General features: G+C 35.3%; 1 protein-coding gene across 2 annotated transcripts in view; it reads right to left on the bottom strand.

The window, feature by feature from the left end:
- The window catches only part of GNRHR (gonadotropin-releasing hormone receptor), a 14,935-nt gene extending 6,764 nt beyond the window's left edge, over nucleotides 1-8,171 (bottom strand). The window contains exon 1 of one of the 2 annotated variants that reach the window (XM_011940284.1): nucleotides 7,614-8,171. In XM_011940284.1, the coding sequence (XP_011795674.1) occupies nucleotides 7,614-8,135 (522 nt within the window). In that variant the 5' untranslated portion in view covers nucleotides 8,136-8,171. The remainder of the gene's footprint in view (nucleotides 1-7,613) is intronic. The other variant, XM_011940285.1, reaches the window with a different exon arrangement.
- Between the last annotated feature and the right edge of the window lie 12,803 nt (nucleotides 8,172-20,974).

Raw genomic sequence — 20,974 nt, 5'->3', positions numbered from 1 at the left:
CTGAGGCAGGAGAATGGCGTGAACCCGGGAGGCAGAGCTTGCAGTGAGCTGAGATCCGGCCACTGCAATCCAGCCTGGGCGACAGAGCGAGACTCCGTCTCAAAAACAAAAAAAAAAAGTTACAATTTTTTATTTTAAGCAAATGAGGGATTCTATTATTTTTTAAGTTTTTGATTGAATTAGAAAATTTTAATTTTAATTACAACATTAAGAAACATGATTCTTTTCTACGCTACCATCAAAAAACACTATAAAATATTTTTAAGATACTTTCTTTTCTAAAAAAAGACATACTCCGCTCCCATTCCCATCATCTCAAAAGGGAAAGAAACCTTGGCCCTGTTAAATAAGCTGAAAAGTTGATTTTCAGTTTCAGATCTTTTTTAATCTTCAAGGGGAAAAAATGATTTTAAATTAATCCACTAGAGGGCGTCTAATAATTTTACAATCACTCTGCAGTCAAGAAACCCCGACAAGTGCATTCAGCTAAGTTTATCTTATGATTCAGACTTTTTTCCCACATTACGAAGTGAGCCTTTCAGTTTTCTGTAATTCTTTGCAAGCTGACCTTATTTAAAGTTCAGCTTTGAATTAGATCCAACAGAGGCTGTCAGTTAAAGTCTTTGGAATAGTTACTTCACGTAGAACCCGAGAATCTTATATTTCTTTAAGGTTTTAGCTACTTCTCTCTGTACCATCCCAGTTGGACTTGGAACCGGATGACCTTAATTTTACTTTTTCTCTGCTCTGGGCCACATTTTCATCTTAATATTTCATGTTTTAAAGGCATAATGATATCACTGACTGGCTGAGGAAATCACAAGCGTAGGTAGTATGCTACATGAGGAGCAAGTTTTTCGCTAGCACCACAAAGGTCTCTGGCCCAATGAGTGGAGTTTGATAGTAGTTCTTATCACAAGTATAATGTTGTTGCATGCCAGTTTTGAGGAGAGATGAACACATTTGAAAAACAGTGTGTTTTTTTTCTGCGTTTGTCCATATTTCTTGCTCAGGTCTCTCAGGCATTACTTGTTCTTTCCATTTTCACGCCAACTTGGTGAGTTCTGCTATAAGATTCTAAAAAGATGGGTTGTGTGTGGTCCCAATTGGTTCATTTGTAACTGGAAAAAAATTTGTAGTTTAAAAAATATGTTTAAAAAAAGCCATGATGAAACTTTCAATTAGCAATGACTTTGAAACATAGTACTATGATTGAGTTAATGGCTATCTTATTTAACACATGCTTATTTTTTAAGCAATTCTTTGGTAAAACTAACTATAGCTGGCATTCTCTGTCATAAAAGATAAAGCAGTTATATCCTTCAATCAAGGAATTTGATATTTGGTAGTGGAGATATAAAATGTATGTGATCCAGGTAATACAAGATAGACCGATAAATTTTAAGAAAGGTATAATAAAGTGTATAAAAATTCAGAATCTTACTTGCCCACAAATTAACTTGCTATTGTCTTAGTTCCATTTATTTTGTGCTCCAAGACCATGTTCGTTTGAATGATTAATATAGAGATCCACTTTGCTTATAGTTGTTCATTTGTCCTTGGATTTTATTTCTTTAATTTTGGTATGTTTCTCCTCTCTTGTCCCTGACCCTGGTTCTCATCAGTGTTTGCTTTATTTTGCCATAAACAAGAACATTCTGTTTTCATTTTTTTTTTCACGGTCAATTGCAGTTGTTCATTTCTTCTTGGAATATTATCTTTAACACTCACCTTACCCACACTAATTACACCCTTACCTAGTGTTATCCAAAGGTAATTATCTTCAGATGTGTGCTTCAGTTTCCTCATCTATATATGGAGAAAATAGTAATATCTGCCTCTAAGGCCTATCATGACAATAAATGAGTTAATACATGCAAAGCACCTGGAATAGTGCCTGGAACACAGCACTGTATAAATCTTAACCATTATTATAATTAAAACTTGAAGTACACCATTTTTATATGTATCCACATGCATTTATATATTGATAAATGTGTATCATATATTTTTTCTTGATGTCTTTTAAGCATCAGTTTTCACTTCAAGCTTTTTCTGCCTTTTTCTTGCCCAGCCTCCTACAGGTAAAAAGGAAATAGACAATATTGCAGTGTTCAGTGGGCAGAGGTGGGTACAGTGTAGCAGTTAAAAGAGCTGGCTATGGATATAGCCATATATGGATAACTAGATATACTGATATACTGAGATGTCCACTTATTAAACAGTAATCTTGGGCATGTTATATAATATTGGAGGTTTAGTTTCTTCATGTGTAAAATAAAGATAATGATTGTACATAATTTATGTGATTGTTGGAAGCATTATATGAAATATTGCATGTAAAAGCTTATTTATGTATTTATTCACTGCCTGTTCTGTGAACCTAGCACGTAAAAACTTTTAGCCAAATTCCTGGCACACATTTATGTCCTCAAGCATTATTTATCATCATCAACATTATTGCTGTTGTTATTTCTGCTAGTAGGACGGTACTATGTTGTAGCACAATGTTTGGCATATTGTACCTGTGTGATAATATTTATTGAATTTAAACTGTTTGCCAATGTCAGTAGTGCATTCTACACCAGTAAATTCTCTATGTGTTAAGGCAAGCCTCCACACATCTTCAGACAGCATATCTTTACACTAAGGATGAAGGAGAGGCCCACGTTTCTTGCCCATAGGCCTGGGTTAACCATATAATTTAAAAGCTGTCAATATGTGATGCTCTCTATTAGCACAGATAAACTAGTGGTAAGCTTAACACAGATAAGCTATGAACTCTTTCTGCAAATAACCTGCTACTCTGGAATTCTTGTGGTATTAAATGACTCTTATTAGAAACCATGTGATTTATAATTAGATATGGGCACATCTAATTTAGGAAATGTCTTCTCTTCCATTTATATTTACCACCCTAACCACAGATGGTCTTAAACCAAAGCTATCCCAGGGTGTTTGTTGCTTTTTCATTTCCTCCTTGCCTCCTTTGTTTTTCTTTTCTACCTTTCCTCCTTTTTCCTTCCCTTCCCTTCTCTCCCTCCCTTCCCTTCTCTCCCTTCTCTTCCCTTCCCTTGCCTTCCTTTGCCTTCCCTTCCTTTCCCTTCTTTCTTTCCCTGTTTCCCCACTTTTATATATGATACTTCCAAGACTTGAATTACTGTGCTCTGGCATATATAGTTTTGCAGAGTTAGTACGATAGCTTTGTGACCAGGGAGTAGGTTGGCCAAATTTAGTAATCACTCAGAATGCATGCTATAATTTTGAAATATTTGAAATAGTCCACTTTTATATAAGCATTTCTTTTTGCAGTTTCTTAAAGAACCAACAATTCCATACTCATATTTCCGTACTTTTTCTTTCCTGACTTCAAAAAGTCTTTTATGAAGGCAAGAAGAAAGGATGGGCTTAGGAAGAAAGGAAAAGAAGAAAAATAAACATTAAATTAGTAATTAAAATTAAGGTGTGAAGTCTTAGGTGATTTTATAAGTTTTATGACTTATTCTTTACAATTACTCTTTTAAATGTAAGTAATTTGCTCAAAGTCACATAGCTGGTAGGTGGTATTACTGAGATTTGAGCCCAACTCCATTTGAGTCTCACACTCATGCCACTTTTACTATCCCCATTGCCTTTTGAACTTTGTTGCAAGGAGATACGAGGTCTTTAGTAACTGTGACTGGGAGCTAGTGAATAACCAAGTGGAGGACTGGTCCTCCTTTACCTCTATTTTAACCAGAGCAGCTCCACTTATTTCTGTGTCATCCATTATGGTTTTTTGTACAGGACTTTTTTATGTACAGGATTTTTGTACTGTATTTTATTTTAAAAAATTTTAATAGACACATAATAATTGTACATATTTATGGGGTACATTGTGATATAGAATTTTTTAAAAAGAATTCTATTACTAGCATAAAATTTGAAAGTTTCTATGCCACACTATGCTAAAACTTCTGAGAATGCACCGCCAAATTATCACAGAACATAGCTTCTGCGGTTAATAATGAGGAAAGTGGAAAATCTGGGAGGTCAATTTGAAATTTGGTCATTCTGAGCTGAGGCAAAAGTGTCATAAATTCCCAGATCCCCAGGCCTGAGTGGTGACAACATGTTTGTTAAGATTTTTCTTTCAACTGAGGTATGAATTACTCAAGTAATAGAAAATCAGTATGTCCACCAAAGGATGAAAATTAAAGTTACCCTTTTCATATAAATTAGGTACAATAGGATGTGCCTTTGTCAATGGGCTTATCCATAGACCATGGTGAATCATGAGACACACTCATCATGTGTCACAGTCTAGAAATAAAAAGTCCTCTTTCTCTCTCATATTCCTCATCAAATATATGTAACATTGGTTATGGGATTGAAATCTCTTTTATTCAGAGAGATTGCAGAGAGCCATAATAAAAGAAAAGAATAAGACAACATGAGTCCAACAGAGCACATGACACTGGGAATGCCAATGGATCCTTTCAAATCAGTGCTTTTTGAACTGCAGGATATGCTCAGTAGTGAGTTTTAATCAACAGTAAAAAATGAAATGTAACAGAATAGAATATGTATTTCATCAAAATTTTTTCTCAGTTATATGTGTGAGAGAAAGAGAGGAAGAGACACACATTTTCAATGTAGTGTGTGTTTCTTACTTTAGATTATTGGAAAAGGATTTTAACACCATTGTCTTCAAAGGTTTAGACCTTAGCTCTCTTATGTGAAGTAGGGATAATAACACAGCTCCTATTTACTTTATAGAGTTAATGTAAATATCAAACAACATTACTTACGTGAGGTTATACAGGAAGCTTCAGGAAAGTGCTTTAAAGTGTTGTTGAAAATAAGGATGAGTCATGTGTTTTACAAAATAAAATAACATCATTTTCTGTGGCTCATATTCACATAAATCTCTCTAGTATTGTATTTGAGGTCAGATTATTACATGAAATTCCTAAACAATTCAAAGTTAAGTTCCTATTTTCTTTTTGCTACATCAAGTTAGATAAATATTTGGCATTACCTTTCTATTATTGCTGTTAATACTTAGATGAAAAGAATTGGATTGATAAAGTAATATTTCATTTATAGCTTCTAGGAGACTTCTAAGAAGAATCAAATCGTGAGTTTGCCCTTCGGTTATTATTGCAAATAGGATTATTTCTACTTTGGTTTGGATTTTAATCTACATCAGCATCTCAAATTACCAACTACTTTCGACATAGTTGTACTTACACAGATCTTATATTGCGAGCAGTCATGTCCTAAAGCAAATGATTTTACTTCTCACAGCCTGCCTTCCCTCTCCCTTCTGCAAACAAATAGGCAGACAAACAAACACTCCCCTTCTCAACCGGATCATTTCAATGGTTTTACTATTTAAACTCCTTGGCTAAGAAAACTGGAACTTTATTTCCCCCTGCTCTATTATTAACTCTCTCAATCCAATTTGTTGTCAAGTTTTGTATTTTGTTTGAAATGTCTCTCTTACTATCAATTATCTTTGATATCACCCTAGCCCCCTGATCACCTCATTGCCAGATGATTTTTAAAAAGTCTTTGTTTTACTCCACTCCATTTGGGCCATTTGAGCTTACATAAATTTTCCCAAAACCTTTTTTTTTTTTTCTTTTTTGAGACAGGGTCTCATTCTGTCACTGAGATTGGAGTGCAGTTGCAGTGGTGCATCACGGCTCTCTGCAACCTCTGCCTTCCAGGCTCAAGTGATTCTCCCACCTCAGCCTCCCGAGTAGCTGAGACCACAGGTACGTGCCATTATGACCAGCATTAATTTTTTTTTTTTTTTTTTTTTATAATTTGTTGATATGGGGCCTCCCTATATTGCCCAGTCTGGTCTCGAACTCCTGGGCTCAAGTGATCCTCCCACCTCAGCCTCCCTCCCAACCTCCTGAGTATCTGGGACCATGGGTGTGAAAGTGTAAAGAAAGAATGTGGAAAATTTTAAGAGCATAAGCCTTAGCTAAATCACCTCATTTCAGGTCATATGTTTGCTAAAGTTATTCTTATATATTGCATCACTGTGAAAGAAATCATAAATTTTTCTTCAGAAAATGAAAACATTTTAGTTTTTCCCATTATTCTTATCATGACACACACATTTTCAAAAGAAATATTAAAGTGAGGAATTGATGGGATAAAACAGTTATCCAGCTTTCTAGTATCTTGTGCTATATAGTGAATTCTGCATGGCAGATTTTTGTTGTTGTTTTTTTTTGACCATCTGGTCAGTTTAAAAAGTCTAGATAAATTTCCATTTTCAGAGGCAAGTTTTGGAGGATCCTAGTTAATTCTGATTTATTTCTTGACACATCCTTGTATCCTGGGTTTATCATGTAGTACATTTACATGCAAGAGAAAACTTGTTCATCTGCTATGAACGTTCTTTGTTGTTTTCAAGAATTTATCCCTTTTTTCGGGGATCTGATTGTTAAAATGGTAGGTTCAGCAGGTCAGTTAACCAGGCTGTCTCTGATGAAGGCAACCTGGAAAGATGACTGCCCTCTGTGGGGAGGGCCTGTGCCTACTCTGTCAGCCATACGGCTTTCTCAATAAGCTGCCTCCAGCAAAACTCAAACTAACTTTAGGGAAATATTTGGATTTCCATACATCCAAGATGTCTTACTTTTCTTCTATATTCAGTACCATTTAGCTGCAAACTGCAGAGCAACATACTAATCAAAAATAATTCTCTCTAAGCTGCAGTGACAGAATTCTTAAAATTTCCACTCAAGAAACCCTAAATAAGAAACATTATAAATATTTTCTATCTAGGCAAATTTCATAATTTCTAAAAATTATCTCAACTAAACATTAAAGCCATGTCAACCAGAACAAAAAGAAAAATAGAAGAATAGAATGGAGATAAGGTTAAGTTTGAGAATCACAATTTTTGCGGGGAAGCATTTGCTACATAATAGATATGTGATCCATTTTATTTATTTATTCATCACAAAAGCAGTATTAAGTAAGCATTAACCCCCATGTTACATTTTATCAGAATAGATATGTGATCCATTTTATTTATTTATTCATCACAAAAGCAGTATTAAGTAAGCATTAACCCCCATGTTACATTTTATCAGTAAAGGAACTGAAACCAGAGAGGTCAAGAAATTTGTCCAAGGTAACAGAACAGAGCCAGAATTAAACTTCACTCTCTGACTTCCAGAGCCCAAGCTCTTAAAGGTAATACAGGCCGGGCGCGGTGGCTCAAGCCTGTAATCCCAGCACTTTGGGAGGCCGAGACGGGCGGATCACGAGGTCAGGAGACCGAGACCATCCTGGCTAACACGGTGAAACCCCGTCTCTACTAAAAAAATACAAAAAACTAGCCGGGCGAGGTGGCAGGCGCCTGTAGTCCCAGCTACTCGGGAGGCTGAGGCAGGAGAATGGCGTGAACCCGGGAGGCGGAGCTTGCAGTGAGCTGAGATCCGGCCACTGCACTCCAGCCCGGGCGACAGAGTGAGACTCCGTCTCAAAAAAAAAGAAAAAAAAAAAAAGGTAATACAGTACTTCCTTTGATAAGACCTTATATCAAATTTAGATAGGAAATCTATGATCACCATATCCAAATAAGTTCATGTATAATGGCTTACCTGTGGTCCTGCAAAGACACTACTGAGGATCCAGGCCAGGCCAACCATGGACTGTCCCAGCTTGCTACTGCTTTTCAAAGCTAGGGGCCTTGTGATAGCCAGGGAGCGGTCCAGGCTGATCACCACCATCATGAAGGCTGGGGCATACATGGAGAAAAGCTTTAGATAACTGAGAACTTTGCAGAGGAACTCTCCAGCATACCATTGGACTGTAATGTTCCACATCCCATCCAGTGGCATGACAATCAGAGTCTCCAACAGGTTGGCTAAGGTCAGATGTTTTAACAGCAGCTTCATTCTTGAGAGCTTTTTCCCGTTCTCTTTCTTCTGTGTCCACTTCTGAATTTTCAACAGGAAAGAAGCATTAAAGGTCGCAGAGAGTAGAAAAAGGAAGAAAGTAACTGTCACTCGGATCTTTCCAGACAAGGTCAGAGTGGGGAGGTTGCCCTGCATCAGTGGGATACTGTTGTTGATGACTGAACAGTGATTTTGATTCTGTTCAGGAGAGGCACTATTTGCCATATTTTCCCAGGACAGAGCTTCAAGACTTGTGTCTGTGGCGCATCTGATATTTTATTGTAATCGAATCTAAAGTCCTGTTTTATTTCTGCCTTCTTTAGATGGAAACGTCACAGGTTTAGACTTATGTCAAATTTTGTCCCTGAGATACTTAATGAGAAAGATCAAGGTTAACTTGTTTTGTGTATTGGTAATCCAACAGAGGGCTAAAACAGAGCAGGCCAAACGCATTCTGAGGGCCATATGTAATTGTAGCACCTCAGCAGATGGCCTGGCTTTCATAACACTCTTCGTAAGTGAAGAAGGATACTCACAGCCTAATTTTGAATTTAAAAGACAGACATGATATTATGATTTAAATAACTTTAAAATTTTTTTCTAAGAACTATTTAGCGTTAGTGTTCTGTCCAATATACAGATGTAGAATGATAATGAAGAAAAATGCAAACAACTTGATCCAATTAAAATCCATTGTCTTAAGGAATTAACACATTTCTCAAAAACATTTCTTGGTTTTCCTTTTCAAACACACTGTTGAGCACTCCAACACTGGACAAATACACTCATTTAAAATTATTCTACAACAAATTAAAACTTTAAATTAGAATCAATCCAATTGGCTGCATTCAAATTTATTAATCAATCTTACTGCTCAGATCCATGCTTAAGTTAGAGTAAAACGGTTAATCAGTTTTTAAATTATTGCCTTGGTTTTTATAATTATCTAAATACTGTACTTGCTGTTATTACACACTAATACTTAGGGGAAGTAGTTATTGAAGAGACGACTGTGTAACTGCTGTAAGTGCATTTATATGTGTTTATGTTAGTGTAATATGAATATGTTCCTTTGTAGGTTATCTGATCATTTCAAATTGGGACCACTTAGGAACTTTTTCTGTGTTGCTTCTTTAACTTTCATGGTGAGTGCTGGATAGCTGTTTATTAATACTTGTAAGACTTACATTGCAATTTATTAAATCACCAGCTTGATTTGTCTAATGCCAACAAGTTTGCTTCTGCGACAGCCAAAGCAGGTACAATGTTAAGGATAAAAGTGACTATTTTGACTTAGATGGTGCATTCTTATTGGTTCATTTATTATATTTGTTTATTCTGTCTTAAATATTTATTTATTTAATAAATAGTTACTAAATATTTGCTATATACATTATCTTAGCCTTTGCTGGTGATAAAAAGTGAACACAACATCATCCAGCCCCTTTAAGGAGCTTGTTACCACAGAAGGTTAGATAAGTGTTTTAGACATATCTTACATATCTCCTCAGCTTCCCTGTGTCCTGGCTGTCTCCTGAATCTTGAGCAGCTTAGGCCAGTCCTGTACCTGAGCTCCTTTTTGACTGTCACTATATGTCCAGAAATACCAGCTTCTCTCACTACTTCCAGGCTTGAAATATTTATATCCTTTATTTATACAGCATATGAAAGAAAGAGATTTTCTCACACCTGAGATTTGTGACCATAAAATTTTTACCTATGTCAAAACTAAGTTCTGACTCATCTAGGAGAATTACAAAAAAATAAATTGTGCATACTACATTAGTTATAATAAGTTCCTTATAGCCACTCTTGACTAAGATAATTTATTTTTCTGAATAACTCAAAAGGCTTTGCATATATATCATATCAGTTAATCTGATCAGGGCCACATGCCTGAAATGAACAAAACAGAATAACCATTGGAAAGACATACAAATATGAAAAGCTTTTGTAAGTGAACCAGCAACCAAAAGAACAAAGGAAAGAACATTCATGAAAAAATCCAATTTTAGTGAAGTATATTTTGCTCTTTGTCTTGTATATCTAGGGGAAAAAGATTAGAGCATAAAAGCTTCATTATTTGTCCCTTTCCCTCCCATTCTTTCCCCTCCCCTTCCCTTCCCCTCCCTTCCCTTTTCCTCCTTTTCTTCCTGTCTTCCTCCCTCCCTTTCTTTGTTAGTGATGGACTGATTGATTAGGGAAGAGGTTGCAATGGAGCTGAATGGGACTACAGCATATAGGGTAATAAGTGACTGGGGAATGGGGTATGAGGACAGGGAGGGCATGCTTAGAAGCTGGAGCAGCACACTTAAATATGAAGACAATGTGAGAAAGTTCAAAGGGTATGTGAGAGCAAAAGTGTAGATAATGAGGCAGTCTTCAAATCTGGAGAGCCTATATTCCAAGAAAAAGAGTTTAGGCTTTACCTATATAAAGAATGGAGTAATATAGGGTAGGTATGGCCAGATTTATGCTTCACGAAGCTTACTGTATGGCATATGGAGAATGCCTTGAAGGAATTTGGGGAATAGTGGGCAATCAAAATTCAGGTGAGTTAGTCTATTTAGAAAACCCTTGCTAACAACACAACATGAAAGGTATAAAGCCCTAAAGTGCAGGGTGTGGCTATGAAAGTTGGTAGAGGAAGTAGAGGGTGAATGATGTTTGACACATTTGAGGAGCTCTAAGTTTTGAATCTAAGTTGTTAGATGAGTCAACTACATAGATTTTGAAGGTGTTGTCCATACTGATACTACTACTAATAGTTAACATTTATTGGGTACTTACTTGGTGTCAGGCACTTTTCTAAGCATATTACACATATTAACACATTTAGACCTTACAACAACCCTAGAAGTCAGTGCTATTATTTTCATTTTATGGTTGAAGAAGGTGAAGCAGAGAGGTTTACATACCTGATCCATATTTAGAGTTTGTCATGGGGTAGCGGTGGCTATCTAGGCCGGTGATGCAGGGACAAAAGAGTTTACCGTTGTAGGCAAAAGAAAGGCAAATTTGCTAGAGAAAGTATGAAAATACGTTACCAGGGAGACAATGGGCAGGATCAGCGGAAGGGAAGCTGACTGCAAAGAAACAAGGGCTTGCTGGAGATTTTATAGGATGGTGTTTATGCTGTATGCTGAAGAGGGCTTTGTACAGTACTGATAATGCCAAGGTTGCAGTGAGCTAACTTGCAGGTGTCTGGTGATAGTTGGGCACAGGAAGATTGAGAGTTATTTGCGTAGGAAGGCCATGTGTCCTTGTAGCTTATCTGCTTTTTCTTTTTGCTTTCCCCTGCTCCCACTAGCCTGACTCCTTTTCCCTAATTAGGATACCACAGAATTGTACTTATGTCTCATGCAGTCTGCCTTCAGAGCTCGTGTCTTTAACTACGATGCAATGCTACCTTTCTGGTAGCAGTTGGGGTGGAAAGGTCTATAAGCCAGGTGTCATAGTCCTTAGCAAATGAAGGGCCATGTTAACAGGCCCTTTTTGTTGCAAGAAAGGGAGACTGTCTTAGATAATGGAGGTCTCCTTCATGATACACAAGACCTAGAAAGCCAACAGGAGCCCAGGCAGCTCTAAGGATGAGCAACTCCTGCTGATTATCACCTGAGTTGATTTTCAATTATTGTAACTTTTTTTTCTTTGTATTATTTTTCCCATCATCTTCTTTAACTAGCCAGTTTTTTGTTTGTTTGTTTGTTTGTTTTTTATTACAAGTCCAGCTTCTGAAGGGAAAGAGTGATGATGGTTTAGAAGTCACCCAGGGAGCAAGAAATATTTTTCCTACCTTTACTCATGAGAATAAAATAATAGAGGAAGGCAGCTCTTTCAAATAAGAAGAATGTGTATGAAAATGTATTTGGGAAAAAATTTTGTTTCCGGTAAGCAGAGAAGATGGAAGTAGCACAATATCAGAAAAAAAAGAATGTTTTTTTTAGTTTTTGAAAATATGACTTACTTTGTTGAGCCAAGAATGATAGTGTCTATGACAACTGTGAAATGAGTAAAAGGGGAACTTTTAAAATTTAAGTTTAAATGGAAGCATTTGAGGAAGGACTGTGGATGAATTAGTATGAGGAAATATTTACACAAAATTGCTGTGAAGGAGAGCAACAAATTCTAAAAGTCATACAAATTTTTCTAAATTATGCATAGCATTTAGCATGGCAGATTCACTTTCATTATTCCAAGAGTGCATATTATTTGGAGAATCACACTGTAAAACATTGTTGCAATTTTTATTTCAGTATAGATGTGTTAGAGGTAAATGATGGGAAATTATGGTTGAAAATTTATGTAAGATTTTGGAGATCAGATTAAGGAAATGCATATATAATATGAATCATCAACATATGAAATGAACAAAAAAGCAGGAGCATAATAAGTATGTTTATTTTTCAAAATGTATATTCACTAAATACTAAAAGTAGTAATCTTTTACTTTTAAGTATAATTAGAAATATATAAAAAGATTTAAACCAGGAATATAAGAATTATATTTATTTCAACAATTCAATTAACCATCTATTAAGCATTATGTACTACACACTGTACTTGTGGATACCAAAAATAAGGCTAGCCAAAGCTCATATTTGATATTTCCAAATTTATTTTATAATTATATTGTATTTTTATAAAATTTTATTTGTTTTATTTATTTATTTTTGAGACGGAGTCTTGCTCTGTCACCCAGGCTGGAGTGCAGTGGCATGATCTTGGCTCACTACAACCTCTGCCTCCTGGGTTCAAGCGATTCTTCTGCCTCAGCATCCCAAGTAGCTGGGACTATAGGTGCATGCCACTATAGGTGGCTAATTTTTGTATTTTTAGTAGAGATGGGGTTTCATCATATTTCTCAGGCTGGTCTCGAACTCCTGACCTTGTGATCCACCCGCCATGGCCTCCCAAAGTGCTGGGATTACAGGCGTGAGCCACCGCGCCTGGCCAAGATATTTTTATTTACATAAACTTTATGTAGTTTGCTTATAGTAAAAAGAGTATACTTTTAATTTTGTTCTTTTGCTGATAATCTGTTGACACACAGCATTTCATGATACAATTCAATTTTAAAATACAACATATCTTGTTTCCACCTTCTTCAGAATTGGAAATTTGAAAGCTAGATCCCCAATAGTTGTATTAATTAAGAATTTATGCCAGGTGCGGTGGTTCACACCTGTAATCCCAGCACTTTGCGAGGCCAAGGCTGGTGGATCATGAGGTCAGCAGTTCGAGACCAGCCTGCCCAACGTGGTGAAACCCCATCTCTACTAAAAATATTAAAATTAGCCAGGTGTGGTGGTGTGTGCCTGTAATTGCAGCTACTCATGAGGCTGAGGCAGGAGAATCACTTGAACCCCGGAGGCAGAGGTTGCAGTGAGTTGAGATCACGCCACTGCACTCCAGCCTGGCTGACAGTAAAAGACTGTCTCAAAAAAAAAAAAAAAAAAGAATTTATGATGCAAATGTATAATAATATAAATAAGGTTTTAAAATACAATTTAGAAAAATACTATTATTAGTATTATCTGTTTCTCTTTAAGTTTCAGTAAGACTAGGCACACATGAAATTGACATCCTGTTAATTTCTATATAACATACTCATTTCTAGTTTATTATTATTTCTTCTTTTCTTATTTTAGGACTTTTAAAATAAAATAGTTTTTTAAAAATGGAATTTTATAAAAATAAATATTGTATTTTTAAAATATTTAAGAAATAAGATTTAAATATTTAAGAAATAAGATTAAAGATGAAGCCTGGGCAATATAGGGAGAACCTATTTCTACAAAGAAATTTAAAACAAATTAGTCAAGCTTGGTGGCACCCACCTGTAGTCCCAGGTACTCTGGAGGCTAAGGTAGGAGGATCCCTTGAGCCCGGGGGGCGAATATTGCAGTGAGCTGATATTGAGCCACTCCCGTCTGGGTGACAGAGCAAGATCCTGTCTCACAAAACAAAAAAACACTGTTGAAGCCCAGAGATGCTGTAGTTATTTAATAAAGTCTTTGAAAAGTACTTTTATTCAGGTAAAGCACTCACTTCCTTTATAGTTACTTTTATCTGAAATTTTTCCACTAATTGATTTGCTACAATGTATAATTTGGAAATTTATTAGCACTATTTTTCAAAGGTAGAAATGATCATAGGAACGGGAAGAATAAAAGCCCTTTTCCCTCTTCTTTTTTCTCCTTGTTTGTGATGCAGATATTACACATACAAGGCCTTTGTTTTAAGGTATAATTTGATAGATGGAGTATATGTCTATGATATAGTGTTACTTGTATAGAATTTTTTCTTTACTAGATCGCCAAAGCATCCATAAAAACAAAGAAAAATCTTTTAAAGCAAGAGTCTTTGAATAGTTAAACTTGATTAACTGGCATTCTGCTAACCAGGGTTATGGTTAGTTACCTGAAAATGCACTTGCATTCCACTCTTGTGAGAAAGAGATAAAGAAAAAGGAAAAAAAATGTGGTAACAACTGTTTTGTCAAATGTAAGAATATGTCATAAAATTAGTTTAGTTACATTTAAATGCTTAAACTACCTACATTTAACTTTACCATACAATACAAGGAAACTTCCTGTTTGGAAAGATGAACTTTAGACAAGATATTCTGGAACAGTAATGATTCAACTGGGTTTACTGTATTGGATTTATTGAATTATTTCCAAATTTCATTCATTTATTTAACAAATATTTATTTAGAGTTTTAGGCGATGAGAAATAGAACAAGACAGAGCTCATACTCTCATGAAGTTTATGTTTTTTTAATAAGCAAATTTTAAGAAATGTTTAAAATATATGGGAAGGTAAGACGTTTCCATCTTAGAAAAATAATTAATTTCAATTTATATTAAAATCTCTACACAGCAAAGAGTTAAAGGGAATATAATAAGGATATCCTTTTTTCTGACATTTGAAAATGTATGTAGTATGGTTATTTATTTTTTTTAAAGTAAGAGGATTCTTGAAAATAAAGAATAAACTCTTTAGAAAGGTTTTTTTTGGTCTCACATTGTTTACTCGTTGAAAATTCTTTTTGGTTAAAATTATTAAAGAAGCCATTCTCTTCCACTTAAACTGTGAGATCTTCTGAGAGGAAGTAAACAAATATGCCAAAAAGATTCTAAGCAACCTTACGTGCATTTTCTAGCAGCATGAACAAAGGCAGTCTGCTCAACAAAAGAACCCTGAAAAGCAGCTAAAGCAGCAGTCTGAGTAAAAAGGAGAGAACTCAGAGCTCGAAGTGAAAATGTTAGTAAAGGTAGCAAATCTCTTATTAGATATTGAATTACCCGATGAGGGAGTCTATAAGCCACAGCTGACTACAATCACAAAGATGCCGAAAGAGATGTCAGATAGTTCATGTTACTAGTCACAAATGTGTGGGGTTTAAAAGGCGAAAAGAAACCAGCTGAGAAGTGAAACTTAAGTTTATTAAAATTTTACTAGCATATTGTCAGGATGTATTGATAGAGAAAGTATATTGTCTATATTGTTTCAAGATGCAGCACCTGTAGTGATATTTGTATTCTGTTTAATGGACCTATTTAATAAACTTGGTAATAATTAATTTATATTCAGCATATTGAGTTTTCACTATTTCAAGGTTTTTAAATTTTAAAATACTTAATTGACAAATAGGATTTTATGTATTCTAAGTTTACAACATGATGATTTGATATACCTATACATTGTGTAATGATTACAATCTAATTAATTAACGCATTCACCATAACTCGTGCTGTACATTAGATCCCCAGAACTAGTTCATCTTATAACTGTACTCTTTGATTAACATCTCCCTATTTCCCCCAAACCCCAGCCCCTGGCACCCCCTGTTATATTTTTAGAATGAAGTTGGGTTTTTTTTCGATCATGAAGTATTTGTCATTCTGTGTCTAGGTTATTTTACTTAGCATAATGCCCTCCAGGTTCATCAATGTTGTCACAAATGGTAGGATTTACTTCTTTTCTATGGCTGAATAATGCTTTGTCTGTGTGTGTGTGTGTGTGTGTGTATGTGTGTATCATCTTTAAAGAAATTCATTCATGCATTAATGGACACTTACGTTGTTTCCATGTTTTAATTATTGTGAATAAATGCTGTAATCAACACTGGGATGGAGATACCTCGTGAGATACTGATTTCACTCCCTTGAATATACACCCAGAAGTAGGATTGCTAGATCTTATAGTAGATCTGTTTTTAATTTTTTGAGAAATCTCCATACTGTTTTCCATAATGACTGTACCAATTTACCTTCTTACCAACAGTGTACAAGGGTTCCCTTTTCTCCACACCCTCACCAATACTTGTCTTTTTGATAAAAGCCATCCTAACAGGTGTAAGGTATTAGCTCATTGAGGTGTTATTTAATTGTGGTTTTAATTTGCACTCTCTGGTGATTAGTGATGTTGAGCATCTTTTCATGTACTTGGCTGTTTCCATGTCTTCTTTGGAAAAACATCTATTCAGGTCATTTGCCCATAGTTAAATTGGATTATTGGGGTTTTTTGGCATTAAATTGTGTGAGTTCCATATATGTTTTGGATATATGATTATAATATCCTTAATAGGTATATGGTTTGGCAATATTTTCTCCCATTTCATAGGTTGCCCTTTCATTTGTTCATTGTTTCTTTTGCTGTGCAGCAGTTTTTTAGTTTGATGCAGTACCACTTGTTTTTGTTTGTTTGTTTGTTTTTGCTTTTGGTGTCATATGCAAAAAATCATCACCAAAATCAATGTTAAGGAGCTTTCCACCTTACATTTTCTTCTAAGAGTTTTACAGTTTCAGATTTTACATTTAAGTCTTTAATCCATTTTGAGTTAGTTTTCGCATATGATATAAGATCAGGATCCAATTTCATTCTTTTGTGTGTGTTTTCATCATGAATTCTTACCAGATACTTTTTATAGCATAAATGCTGAAATCTGAAGCTTTATGACACAGGTGCTCAGGTGAGGGGACACTATTAATAGTAATAATGGTGTCTCCTCATTGTTACTGTCTTGGCTTATAGAGAGGAAAAGGGAATCCATTATTATACAGCATGTCATCATGCAGGTCACTTACAGCCAACTTATTTGGAGGTACATTCTTAAAATGTATTAACATACCTGTCTTTGTGTTAAATTATTTTCTAAATTAAAAATAAAATATTTTGTATGCTAATTAGATAAAAATAATACTTACCTATTACCCAATGCAAAATATGCTACATTCTCAATCAATACACTGTTATTCAAAATAACATAATGTCACAACAAACAAATATTTTATATTTTCATGTGTTTTTAACTTGTAAGTCGCAGCTTTTGCATACTATGCATATTCTGTTATCTTGTAATAAAGCAACATAGCCTAGTGATTTAAGCTACCAGTACTCCTCTTTACCTATGTTTTTGTGTGTATATAAACCATATACAATTCCTACAGGAAAAATAAGTATTTTTTTTTTTTTTCTGGAACTGCCCCTCCTTTATCAGAGGAGCTGTCAATCAAAAGTCCATCACAGGAGTGATACCATGATCCAAACTTGTAATCAGAGGCATCCTTAGGACTTTTAAATTTTTATTTTTACTGTAGCCAGTGGGCAAGATTACTGTATTTTTGTTTGAGACTGGTAGCTTAGCACTAACGACAATCTACGCCTAGAATCAGTGAACATGTCTTCACCACCTCATGCGGAAGTGTTTGCCTATGAATGAAGACTAAGGAGAGGAGAGTTGAGATGTGACTAGAGAGAAAGAGAGATACACTGTTTGAGCTCCTGGATCCAGTCTCAGCTATGTCAAAGGATGCAGATCTCTAAATTTTTTAGTTAGATGAGCCAATAAATGTCTTCTTTTTACTTAGGCTAGTGTTGATTGAATTTCTGTCACTTGCAACCAAAGAATCCTGAACATTATGCCTATAGTTTTATTTTGTTTATGCTTAATTTCTAAAACATCAAAAAGTAAAAAGTTAAGCATCAAAAAATATCTTATAAGTGTGTAATGATGTGCCAAATATTTTAAAAGCAATTAAATAATAAAGCTACTATAATGAGTCATCCATAAAGTTTATGACAAATGTTACATTTTAGAAGACTATGGAAGGTAGAGCTTTGGTTATAATCATGTCACATAACATAGTATAGATTCTAAAACTGTGAGCTCTGGAATCCAATTGTGTGATTTTGAATTCCAGTTCAGTTCATTATAAATTCTCTGTTTTTGGCAAGTTATTTGACTTCTCTACCTCAGTTTCCCCAAGGTGACCATCATCACAGCGTTGTGGGGAGAGTTCAGTGTAATAATACATGTAAAGTGTGCCTGGCACATAGTAAGGAATCAGCAAATATTATCTGCTATTAATGCAATTTTGAGGGGGTTTATGAAAAAAATTACATCAAGATGAAGGCAATTGGTGGTAGCTGTGGGATTGTCAGCAATGAAGAAGAGGAGGATAAACTACCGAAGAGACACTGGTGGACTACAATCTGGGAAAGGACTCTGATGAGATAATTTTAGGTAAATGACAACTGACTTGCTAATTTGGCATAACAGTGCCTTTATAAACATCCGTACCGTCAGCTAGGATTTCTGTATGGGGAAAAAAGCAAGTGAAGTGGAAGCATTATTTATTCTGGTTGATAATTTGCATGACTGAGAAATTTTAGTTTGGAGAAATACAGCACAGTAGTATTTGCATGGTCTATTCAAGGCACTTATTGAAACACAGCCCATGTGTCTGAGGATTATTTTACTGTTAAGTGTGTGTATATTTGAGAACCATTTTCTGGCTTCACTTTCATGCTTGAAGGAGAATGAGAACAAGTCAGCAAGCATTGTGACCTATTCAATGTACCTCAGGGGATTATCATGTTGCTTGTGTCACTCAAGGTTAGGAAGTCATAAATAGATAAGGGATTAGAGTTGGCACAAGAACCAGAAAGAAAACAGGTAGATACATTTTCCTGGGTAACTTTTATAGACAATATTATTGCAACTCCCTAGACTACAACCTACTAATATGTTGATCCTGTGAAATCCATGTGCTTGTCAGCAGGCAATGACTCAGAAGGGAGTATGTTGCTAATACCTACTCTATGATTCTCCAAGAGTCCTGGATATGCAAATTAGTAGAGAAAACTTCCTTAATAAACTGTAATTAATCCATGTTTACTCATATAATTACCATCAATCTGTAAAGGTAAAAGGGAAAATTGTATGTCCTAGTCCATTAGTCTCATTAAACTTTTGTCAAATTATAATAAACAGAAAGTTTTCATAGTTCTAAAATACTATGTGTTTAAATGCAACATTAAATGTGCGTAAGGACAGGTGACATCTAAGTTAAATATGGTTTGGGAATTACAAACACGTAACAAGCGTATAACATTTGAGCTTTAATCTACAGAGAAATTCTGCACTAAAGACCAGTTTTGGATATGATCAAGTCTCAACAGTATGTCACTTGAGTGTAGACACTAGGCTTGATTGGAAGAACATTTCTCCAACTTTCAATACCAGCAGGGAACCTTTAGCAAGGATGCCTTTAGAATCTGTACCAACCAGTGGTCCACCAGAGTCACCCTAGAGAGCAAAATGATATATATCATTATATATATACCCTCTCTACACTTGTAATTTTCATCTACTGATCTTTAGGCCATTTTCCAAGAATGATGGAACACCTCGGCATCTGGATTTCCCTTTGCTGTAATTCTTCCCATCATCCTGGGTAATTTTCAACATCTATTGGTGGTACATGTAATACTTCAGCTCACAGTCTCTTGGCTTCCTTGACTCTGATCATTTTATTGAACATTTCCCTGTCACTCCTTGATATCAACTGAAACTGCTCCACCTCTAAAACATCATTATTCAGTATTAAAATTGAGTGCATCTACCCCTTAAGTTTTTTTGTTCCACTTATTCCACTTTTTACCCTGTGTCTGCTCTTCAGTCGAATAATGTGAATCCTTGGACTCCTCTATGAATGTATTAGCTCATGTCCTCCTGCTATATTTCATAATGCACCATACCACTATTTTGTCAACAGCTTCTCAGCTCCTTACCTTTCTCCCCATCATAACATGGGCCAAACCAGACACTGTGAAGCCATGTTACAAATTTACACCCTTAAACCAATACCTCTAAGCAATATTTACATATCTTTAGCCAGTTTCTTTTCTTTTTTGTTTCAGATGATTGTTAGCATTTTTTTTAACAATGAAGTATTTTTTAAAAACTTTTATTTATGGTATCCAGCAATCACACTTTTAAGTATTCATCCAAAAGAATTGTAAACAGGATTTTAAAGAAATATTTACACTCCTATGTTCATTCCAGCTTTATTCACAATAGCCAAGATATGGAAACCATCTAAGTGTCCATCAGCGAATGAGTAGATTAAAAATTTGTGATACACACACACACACGCACATGCACACACAGTAGCATTATTCAGCCATATAAAAGAAAAAAAATCCTGCAATTTTCAACAACAGTGATAAACTTAGAGGACACTATGCTAAGTAAAATATGCCAGACACAGAAAGAAAAATAATCCATAAATTCGCTTATACCTGGAATCTAAAAAATTCAAACTCATTGAAGCATAGTATAACAACCGTTGCCATGCATGGGGCATTGGGGAGTGGTTGGGGAATATAAAGGATGTTGATCAAAGAGTACAAACTTTCAGCTATAAGTTCTAGATCTCAATTTCCTCATCTAGAAATAGGGCTTACAATAGCACAAATATACTGCAGAGGACTGAGGTAGCTATAATACATTAATATTTGTAAAGAACTTAAAACAGTGCTTGGCACATGGGAATACTATGTAAGAGTTGTTAAATAAATAAAATATTTAGGATGTTGGAAACACCTTGTGACAGCTCCATGATTGTTAATTTTGCTATTAGACCCAGTTCAGTGTTTCCCAGTGAAATGACAATCACACTAGAGTCACCAGCAAACCGTCTCATCTCTTCATTGCTTGTTCTAAATTGAGTCTCTTTCCCACTTCTGCTCACAGCTTTACGCAGTAAGGT

This window comes from Colobus angolensis, unplaced genomic scaffold, assembly GCF_000951035.1.
Source record: "Colobus angolensis palliatus isolate OR3802 unplaced genomic scaffold, Cang.pa_1.0 Scaffold189, whole genome shotgun sequence".
Taxonomy (NCBI): Eukaryota; Metazoa; Chordata; class Mammalia; order Primates; family Cercopithecidae; genus Colobus; species Colobus angolensis.
Note: the sequence above shows the minus strand (reverse complement) of the source record. Positions and strands in the feature narration are given on the sequence as shown.